General features: G+C 48.2%; 1 protein-coding gene across 1 annotated transcript in view; it reads right to left on the bottom strand.

The window, feature by feature from the left end:
• Nucleotides 1–391: 391 nt before the first annotated feature.
• AADACL3 (arylacetamide deacetylase like 3) overlaps nt 392–10,566 on the bottom strand; it is an 11,805-nt gene continuing 1,630 nt past the window's right edge. Inside the window, exons 2-4 of the mRNA XM_003793290.1 lie at nt 7,024–7,240; nt 4,873–4,936; nt 392–1,166 (exon numbers count right to left, since the gene is read on the bottom strand). Of these exons, the coding sequence (XP_003793338.1) occupies nt 392–1,166; nt 4,873–4,936; nt 7,024–7,240 (1,056 nt within the window). The remainder of the gene's footprint in view (nt 1,167–4,872; nt 4,937–7,023; nt 7,241–10,566) is intronic.

Genomic DNA, 10,566 nt, shown 5'->3' with positions numbered 1-10,566 from the left:
GCCTCATGAGATGGTTCATGATGTACTGGTGTTATTCTAAGGCCCAGCCACCAGACACTTCTGTCGCACACAGTCTGGATTGACCTAGACAGTCTGAACTCTACCGCACTAAGGCTGAGAGCAACCCTCCTCCTAGGCCAATCCAGCTCAGGTTTCCCCAACAGGGAACATGCACAGAGAACCCCACCCCCAGCCCCCAAACCTATCTCTTCCACCGCCTTCCTCCTGACATTAGGAGCATGCACTGTGTGGTTCTAGATCTCAGACCGGGAAGTCTAAAGCAACCCCTCCCCCCCTCCCCCAGCCCTACTCAGAACCAGCTAAACCAAGAAGAGTCCCACAGGATGGCAGTGGAGAGCATCCTCGGGGGGCCAGCAGGCAAGAAAGTCGGTCACAACCCCTTTATAAAACGGACTAGCACATTCATAATCTTCCTGGAGCTGGGGAAATGCAACCAGCCCATGTCAAGGGTGTTGAACACTCCATGAAAACCATCCTCCAGGTGGCACCAGGTCACTGGCACTCCCAAGTCTTCCAGCCTCTTCTTGTACAGCAGCGAATGGTCGCGGATGATGTCAAACTCACAGCTCACGATGCAAGCTTCAGGGAGCCGAGATATGACGTGATCTTCTGCAATCAGGGGCGAGCACCTTGGATCCAGAAGCAGATTTGTCTCCAGGTAAGCGTCTTCATTGAGGGGTGCAGGGGGCACTGGTCTGTATCCTCTCTTCTTAAACCTCTCTGGGATGTTTTCTGGTCCCAACCACTTGCGATATTTTTCCCAGACACTGGCAGGCAAATGAGCATTTTTCCTGATGGCGTCTTCCCAGGAAGGGCTGAAATCCAGGAAAGAAGCAAAACAGTAGAAGAGAAGACTCCATTGGACGAGTGGGACTTCTGCATTCTGCTGGAAGGAAGGGAGCTGGAAGTCCATGGCTTGGAACGCAGAGTAGATCAGAATCTGCGCACGAATCCGGGGCAGATCCGCACGGTCCACGAACTGCTGACAAATCACCGCTGCTATTGAGCCTCCCACACTGTCTCCGCAGAGCACGACACGGGTTGGATCCACCCCATACGCATTCAGGGACTTCAGGAAGTGGGTGGTGGCCACAATGCAGTCTCTTAGAGGCCCTGGGAACTTACCCTTGGGTACCTGGCGGTATCTAGAAAAGAACCAAGGGAGTCCGTTTACATGCACTAGCCCAGCAGAGCTCAAAATACCTGCAGCTAGCCTCTCTGGGCCCAAATTTCTTCCATTACCTTCCCTTCCTGAAAACTGAGCGGGTGAAGTTAGGTGGGAGGCATCAGGAGATGACAGATGGAAAGCCCTCATACCTGGCACTCAGGCTCAGTAAGTGGCAGCTGCTATTCCCACGGTCTCAGCGCTCTGTCAGGGGACCGGCTGAGACGCAAGACCTCTACCAATGACTTAAACATCACCAACACCAGTCCCGTCTGATGTCACCTCTCCCCTCATACCTGCTCCTGGCTTCCTGTTTCATGATTCTTTTATGAGCAACTTCCAGGCTTGCGTGGATTTTGATTGTAATGAATCCCGCCATGGCCACAGATCTGTGGGGGGAGCCTGTAGACTTAAGTACCGCAGGTCCTCAAATAATATTGGTTTTGTTTGACATTGTTTCATCATAAGAGAAAAAAAAAATCAATCCCCAGCCAGGGCCACTGCGTGTGCAGAGTCTGACCGTTCTTCCCGGGTTTTCTCCAGCTACGCCGGTTCCCTCCCATACCCTGAAGATGTGCAAGTTATAGTCACTGGAGTGTCTAAGTTGTCCTCATCTGAGTGAGCGTGGGTGTGAGTGTGCCCTGCCAGGAGACGGCCTCTGGTCCAGGATTGGCTCCTGCCTTGGGCTCTGAGCTGCCAGGAGAAGTTCCAGCCACTCAGGAGTCTGAAGTGGGCCAGAGGATGAATGAATGAAAAAAAATGACTATAAAATAAAAATGCATAAAGTCTACATAATCATACCCGACTATACACAATACACTATGAAGGTGTCCACAGAGCCCACCTCATTTGGGGTGGTTTGTTTGTGAACTCCGTGGGAATGGGAAGTGCTCAATTTTCCCTTTGCAAATATTTAGTCCTTGATTGAACCTACCGGTACTACCACCGCCATCACTCACCAATTCACCAAAAGTGGAGTAACTAACTATCTCACTTTGATTAATCTTTTTTTTTTTTTTTTGAGATAGAGTTTCACTTTATTGCCCTCAGCAGAGTGTCATAGCCTTCATAGCTCACAGCACTCTCCAATTCCTGGGCTTAAGCAATTCTCTTGCCTCAGCCTCCCAAGTAGCTGGGACTACAGGCGCCCGCCATAATGCCTGGCTATTTTTAGAGCTGGGGTGTTGCTCTTGCTTAGGCTGGTCTCAAACCCATGAGCTCAGGCAATCCACCCGCGTCAGCCTCCCAGAGTGCTGGGATTACAGATGTGAGCCACTGCACCCGGCCCTGATCAATCTTTCTTAAATGTATGTACAGCTGACATTTATTTCAATGTTTAATATTACGAGTCTTTGGTCTTCATTTAAGAGTTTAGTAATTTTTGTGTGTGTGTGCAGTTTTTGGCCAGGGCCGGGTTTGAACCCACCACCTCCGGTATAGGGGGCCAGTGCCCTACTCCTTGAGCCTCAGGCACTGCCCAAAAGTTTACTAATGTTTTTGTGACCAGAAATATGCTATAGGAACTTAACTCTCGTTTATGAATTTGTCACCTCACCTATGGTAAAATTGGTTTCGCTTAAATTCCAAGCACCTGCCAATGACATTAAACAAGGACCGTGGAGGAAAGATAGCACTCTTCCAAATCAGCTGGGCCACTCGAGGCCACTGCTGCCAGGCCAATCTGGCATTGCTATAGACCTTCCCATTTTCTCCAGAGATTCCAGAAATCCAGATTTTGTGCAAAATGTCATCATCTTTTCTTTTTTATTTTTTGAGACAGAGTCTCACTCAATCACTTGTGAGACAGTGCCGTGGCGTCATGGCTCACAGCAACCTCAAACTCCTGGGCTCAAGCCGTCCTCTTGCCTCAGCCTCCTGAGTAGCTGGGACTACAGGTGCCCACCACAACACCCGGCTGTTTTTAGAGATGGCATCTTGCTCTTGCTCAGGCTGGTCTAACCTCATGAGGTCAAGCAATTCACCCATCCCAGGCTCCCAGAGTGCTAGGATTACAGGCGTGCACCACCGCGTCCAGCCAAAATTTCATCATTTTTAAATGCTGGCTACAAGATTTGTTTTTAAAGGAAACATGCTATGAGACCAACAAGGAAATTTTCTCCCAGCCATTTCCATTCTGGCACCTTCCAGGCCACCCTGGAGTAGTCAGTGCTGGGACAGCAAATGCTTTTTGGCTCCAAAATCCTGTCTACTTTGGATTCAGAAAATAACCTTCTAGCAGAGATTTGCTTGCCTGTTCTACTGATGTTCTCCTGATTTGGCACAACTGGAAGGGTAAGGTGTGCAGTGCCAGCGACTGGATTGAGATTTCCATCCCAATGCAGAGATCACACTGGGCCCAGAACTGTATGTCTAGTTTCCCTCCCCACCATCGTTACTTATGTCTTTATTTACTTATTTATTTTGAGACAGAGCCTCAAGCTGTCACCCTGGGTAAAGTGTCCTGGCATCCCAGCTCACAGCAATCCCAACTCCTGGGCTCAAGCGAGTCTCCTGCCTCCGCCTCCCCAGTAGCTGAGACTACAGACGCCCACCACAACGCCCGGCTATTTTTTGGTTGCAGCGTCATTGTTGTTTGGCGGGTCCGGGCTGGGGATTCGAACCCGCCACCTTAGGTGTACGTGGCTGGCGCCTTAGCCACTTGAGCCACAGGCGCTGAGCCTATGTTTTTATTTTTTACTCTCCTCAACTAACTGTGCCACAAGAAAGTTGGGAAATGTATCCCCACCAAGACGTTGGCAACTGGTATTTCTTTACTACATGTGTATTTCTTAATTTATTTTTTTATTTTTTACTGAGATAGAGTCTCACTCTGTTACCCGAGGTAGAGTGCCATGGTGTCATCACAGCTCACAGCAACCTCAAACTCCTAGGCTCAAGCCATCCTCCTGCCTCAGCCTCCCAAATGGCTATAACTACAGGCACCCGCTACAAAACCCAGCTAATTTTTTTTAGTTTTAGTAGAGATGGGGGTCTTGCTCTTGCTCAGGCTGGTCTTGAACTCCTGAGCTCAAGCAATCCACCTGCCTCAGCTTCCCAGAGTGCTAGGATTACAGGTGTGTGCCACCGCATCAGGCCACTGTGTGTGTATTTAAGAGAAACTAAAGGAAGAGCTCAGTCAGGAGGATCACCTGTGTGATGAAGTGTCAGCAAGACAGGAGGCCCAGGGAGGACCCAGCCCACGTCTCCCTCTCTATTCAGTGCCCACCACACCCTCTCTGCGGCTCTAAGCACTTAGGAATAAAAAGGGCAGAGTTTGGGGTTGTCCTGGGGATGAACCCGGGCACCACAGGCATTGAGCAGAGGGAGATGGTAAGTGTTCGGAATGTGCAGGGCTGCTCTGTCCAAAGAAGAGCTATGCCACCCAAAAGTGTCCCCAAGGTGGAAGTTCTGCACTTGATCTGCTTCCACAAGACCCCTTCCCACCCAGCTTCCAAATGGGAGGCCGCACAAAACAACTCTATGGAACACACCCAAGGGTCGTGGCACAAGGAAGCAGTTCCTCGGTCCTCCTTCTCCTTCCCTCCTCCTCCTCCCCTCCTTTCTCTCCCCTGCTCCTAGTCTCCCTTCGGCTCCCACCTGCCCTCCAGCCTTACTCCCCACCCCACATCTCCCCAAATCAGAGCCCGGCTCCCTGCCACCTCTCCGCCCCTCTCCCCTTTACTCACCCAACTGACAAAACCACAGAGTCACTCTCCTTGGACAAACAACAGCATATGCCATGGTGGGTTTCTGGAAAATAAAGTTTTTTAGCATTCACTAGGAGGCTTGCTTTGCCAGCCGTGTGTCCTACAGACAGGGCGCGTGGGTCCACCCTGACTAGATTTCCCTCTGCCTTTTCATTGATTCATCTCAGTGGTGCTAAGTGAACAACTCTCCCGAAGATACACACCCCACCCCAACAAATTCTACAGTTCACCAAAAATATCTCAGAAACTTTGTAGAACGGTGGTTTAGGGTGTGAACTCCGGATTCAGATAGATTGGAGTTCAAATCCTGGCTTTACCTCCATTTATTTATTTAAGTTGAGACAGAGTCTATGTCACCCTCGGTAGAGTGCTGTGGCATCACAGCTCACAGCAACTTCCAACTCTTGTGCTTAAGCGATTCTCTTGCCTCAGCCTCCCAAGTAACTGGGACTACAGGTGCCCACCACAATGCCCGGCTATTTTTGTTGCAGTTGTCATTGTCATTTAGCTGGCCCAGGCCGATTCGAACCCGCCATCCTTGGTGTATGCGGCTGGCTCCGTAACCACTGTGCTACAGGCGCCAAACCTTTACCTCCTGTTAGTTGGAGCTAAAATAATGCCCAGCAAGTCACTGAACCTCTCTAAGTCTTGATTTCCTCACCTGTAAGGTAGGGATAATGACAATATCTACCTTGTTGGGCTGTTTGGGGCTTAAATGAGATAATCCATACAGTGCCTGCCATGTAAGTATTAATATTGATAAATATCAATTAATAAATATCGGTAATTAATAAATAGTGTCATATAGACTGAACCAAAACCGCCATTGCATTAAACCCCTTATTCTCAAAGTCAGCTACACTGGGACCTTGACACTGGACAGATTAGAAAACATTACTAAGAGTGGCGCCTGTGGCTCAACGGAGTAGGGCGCCAGCCCCATATGCCAGAGGTGGCGGGTTCAAACCTAGCCCCAGCCAAAAACTGCAAAAAAAAAAAAGAAAAAGAAAGCACTACTAAAACCAAATAAAGGTGTTTCCCCCGTAAGTTGCAGAGAAGCAAATTAAGATAATAAAATTGTCTCGAGTTTTTCTTCTCATTAATTTTTTGCAAATATTCCTGTTAGGCTGCGCCAGAATTTGTCTCCTGAAATTCCTGATATGGAACAAAGTGTTTTGATTATTTTCATTTAAATACCCTAGGCTGGGTGGCTCACACCTGTAGTCCCAGCACTTTGGGAGGCCGAGGCAGGAGGATTGCTTGAGGCCAGGAGTTAGAGACCAGCCTGGACAACAAAGTGAGACCCCACCTTTTAAAAAAAAAGTTTCTAATTGGCTGGGTGTGGTGGTACATGCCTATAGTCCCATTTTCTCTGGAGGCTGAAGCAGGAGGATCATGGCAGCTCAGGAGTTTAAGGCTACAGTGAGCTATGATGATGTCACCGCACTCCAGCCTGAGTGACCAGGCAAGACCTCATCTCAAAAAATAAAAAAGTAAAAATAAAATAAAATATTCTACTTCCCACTAGAATATTTGTGTTATACAACATGCATTAAATACCACTGATGCTATCTTTCTATTTTTATTTTTTATTTATTTATTTTGAGATAGAATCTCACTTTGTCACCCTGGGTAGAGTACTGTAGCATCATAGCTCACAGCAACCTCAAACTCGTGGGCTCAAGGGATCCTCTTGCCTCAGCCTCCCAAGTAGTGAGACTACTGGTCCCTGACACCACATCCAGCTAGTTTTAGAGGCTGGTCTCAAAATCCTGAGCTCAGGCGATCCCCCCACTGATACGAGTCTAAAATGATGAATTTTATGTTCTGTGTATTTCATAATACATACATATTAATACTTCTATGCATACACATATGTATATGTATACAGGTAAGAATACATTTACAGTATCCTTACATGACAGCATCCTTAGTTACACTGAAGTGAAGATTACATTCATATGATGGCACACATTTCATATTTTTGCCTCTTGAATGATCTGGAAACCATTAGCTGCCCTGGTGGTCCCTGGTTATAATAGGAGACAGTAAGCCTCAGGAAGATGACCACTCTTTTAGGTTAAGAGGCAAGCCGCACCCTCCCAGAGGTCGGCGGAAAGGCGCTCTTACTCAGGCTCCCCATAACGCCCCCGCCCCCGTGGAAGAACACAATGCCAGGCCGGGGGGTGCAGAGGGAGGACTTGGGCTGGTACAGCTTCACCGGGACAGTCCCAAAGTGGAGATCTGTGACCACGATATCCGGGTCCGTCTTCAGTGGCTTCAGATCGTGCATGAAACGGATAAACTCGGGCATGGAACAGATTCTCAGCTTCTCAAAAATTTTCCCCTGTTGGAGAAAGGAGAGGAGAGGAGTCGAGAAGGGTATCCACCTGGGCTGGAGTCCGCTGCCACATCCGCCCTCCACAGGTGGCAAGAGGAGTCTTGGGAAGTTGCAGCCCAGTGGGACTGCAGCCCTGGCCGACCCCTCAGTGCCGCCACCCAAGCCCATGTGGGCCCATCTCACCGGCTCTCCCTGACATCTTATACCCCCGCTGCAACAAACCAGCCTCCTGGCCACCCTTGACAGTGCCTCTACCTACCTGGAACCTCTCTGCCAGAGCCTGCTCCTCCTGGGCCTCGACCCCTCTACTTTCGGGGGGGCCTTCCTGAGCCATCTCAGCCAACCTGACCACCCCCAAATATCTGTAGCTGTTTTTTTTTTTTTTTTATAAAGGCCAAAGGGGGAATTCATATCTTTTGAAGATACTCACTTAAATATTTTTTAACAAAATAATACAAGGTCCCAGATTTGCTTCTTCTTTTCTTTTTTTTTAACCATTTTATTTCATTTATTTATTTATTTATTGAAACAGAGTCTCACCATGTCACCCTCAGTAAAGTGCTGTAACATCACAGCTCACAGCAACCTCCACCTCTTGGGCTCAAGTGATTCTCCTGCCTCAGCCTCCCGAGTAGCTGGGACTACAGGCGCCCGCCACCACGCCCGGCCATTTCCTGTTGCAGTTGTCATGGTTGTTTACTGGCTGGCTGGATTGGAACCCGCCAACGGTGATGTATGCGGCTGGCACCATAATAACTGTGCTACTGGTGCTGAGCCCTAAATTTACTTCTTAAGAAAATGAGATGAGGGGAAGGTGGTGGCACAGAGGAAAGAAGCTTGCCCAGGAGTTGGTGACATCAATGCCACAATGCAGGTGCACAGGCTTTCCTTACACCCTTGGGTCTTCTTTGGCATACCTCTAAAGTTTGCACAATAAAAAATAAATTGGCTTGGTGCCCAGCGTTCAAGCAGCTAAGGCGCCAGCCACATACATTGGAGCTGGTGGGTTCGAAGCCAGCCTGGGCCTGTCAAACAACAATGACAACTACAACCAAAAAATAATAATAATAATAATAATAGCTGGGCCTTGAGTCCCAGCTACTTGAGAGGCTGAGGCAAGAGAATCGCTTAAGCCCAAGAATCTGAGGTTGCTGTGAGCTGTGACAAAACAGCACTCTATTGAGGGGGACAGCTTGGGACTGTCTTAACAAAAATTTGTTTTTAATAATAATAAACAAACAAAGTGAGCACTCCCTCTCTGGCCAGTGGGTTCTAATCCTTGTTCTGGCCATTGGTGAAGCCTGAGGACCTTATCTCAGGACATTTTTTTTTTTTTTTTGAGTCTCACTTTGTCTCCCTCTATGAGTGCCATGGTGTCATATCTCCAGCAACCTCAAACTCCTAGGCTCAATTGTTCCTCTTGCTTCAGCCTCCCAAGGAGCCACAGGCACCTGGCTAGTTTTCTATTTTTAGTAGACATGGGGTCTTGCTCTTGCTCAAGCTGGTCTTAAGCTCCTGAGCTCAGCCAATCCATCCACCTTGGCCTCCCAGAATACTAGCTCAGAACATTTTGAATACACAAAGTACCTGGGATTCTAAGGGAAGGCAATTTTCTTTATGCTTATCAAAACATTGAAATAGTGTGTGATGTAGTAATAGATGGGCTTCCTTATTAGCACATCAGGTAAGAAGATCTAGCCACCAGTCTGATACCGCCCTAGTTTCAAAGATTCCTAGGAGAATACGAGATTTTCCTTGATATCTACAACAATCTACTATGTTGGGCAAATATCCCTGACTCCTCTTGACGACAAAGTCACAGTCTTGCTATCCCGGTCATGGTTTGTTGACTTCATTCCTAACGGAAGGAAATGCTACTTTTCAATTTGAGGTTAGTAATGAACAACGGGGTAATTTTGACGCCCCCAGCCAAGTTCCTGGGCCCTTTGCATTCTGTCCCCTCTGGGGCCCAGGTGAGAAGCCTGCTCTGCCCCGCTGCCCAGTTTTGTCTTTCTTGTTGCATTGGCCACTCTGTAAAGCTGCTTATTTGTAGCTTGTCTATTTGTGGGTTTCCTGGCCACCTCTCCGCCCCACCCCCGCCCCGCTGCCGTGAGACTACAAGCTTCCTGAAGGCGGACACCGGTCTGGGACTTTATTCCTCTCACCTGCCATCATTGACCCTAAGAGTCCAGATGTGGTGCATGACACCTAGCAGTCACCTACCACATCCTTGCATAGAAAAATAAATGAATCAACAAACAGCAGCAGTGGCTGGGCGCCGGCCCCATATACCGAGGGTGGGAGGTTCAAATCCAGCCCCGACCAAACTGCAGCAAAAAAATAGCCGGGCATCATGGCAGGCGCCTGTAGTCCCAGCTACTCAGGAGGCTGAGGCAAGAGAATCGCTTAAACCCAGGAGTTGGAGGTTGCTGTGAGCTGTGTGACACCACAGCACTCCACCAAGGGTGATAAAGTGAGACTCTGTCTCTACAAAAATAAATAAATAAATAAGTAAATATAGCAACAACAGCTTATATTTCTGGAAGACTCACTCCATAAATACTCCGTCGTATAATATACCAGCTTAATATACGACGCTGGTATATTAAGCCAGGCGTCGTAATATACCCTTCGGATAACTTAATTTGTAGAGTCCCCACCAAATGCCCCTTGGGAACCCAGACTGTAGACTGTGAGAATCAAGGCCAGGAAAACCTCAGGGCCCAACCCTCACATCTTGTCAAAGCAGACCCTGGAGGGGACCCCCCCCGGCCCCCATCCACACTTTCTCATGAGAAGAGGTATTTGCCATCCATCCTCATTATGTAAGAAACTCAGGAAAAGCATTTTCTATATTCAACTTCTGACAATCCTCTGGAAAAGTGCAGTGAATCCATACTGGCAACAGTGCCTCAGTTCTTACCATGATTTATTAACTTCTATCCTAATAAATCGCACACACTGGGAACAAGAAGCAGAATCCAACTGTATTACCTACACAGTTTCCCATCTCTCAAAAGCAACCAAATTTTTTCTTGGAACCAGATCCTGTTGTTTTTCTCGCCTGCACTAATGTACTACTTGTTTCTTTATTTTGTGGGTTTCTGGCTCTAGCTAGCAGGTAGATAGAAAATGGGGCCCACAGCTCGGCACCATGCTCAGTGGTTAGGGCGCCAGCCACATGCACTGGGACTGGTGGGTTCAAACCTGGCCTGGGCCTGCTAAACAACAATGACAAAAAAATAGCCAGACATTGTGATGGACGCCTATAGTCCCAACTATTAGGGAGGCTGAGGCAAGAGAATGGCTTCAGCCCAAGAGTTTGAGGTTGC

Source organism: Otolemur garnettii, unplaced genomic scaffold (assembly GCF_000181295.1).
Source record: "Otolemur garnettii isolate 467f Iridium unplaced genomic scaffold, OtoGar3 scaffold00067, whole genome shotgun sequence".
NCBI lineage: Eukaryota > Metazoa > Chordata > Mammalia > Primates > Galagidae > Otolemur > Otolemur garnettii.
The sequence above is the reverse complement of the archived record's forward strand: the minus strand, read 5'-3'. Positions and strand labels throughout refer to the sequence as shown.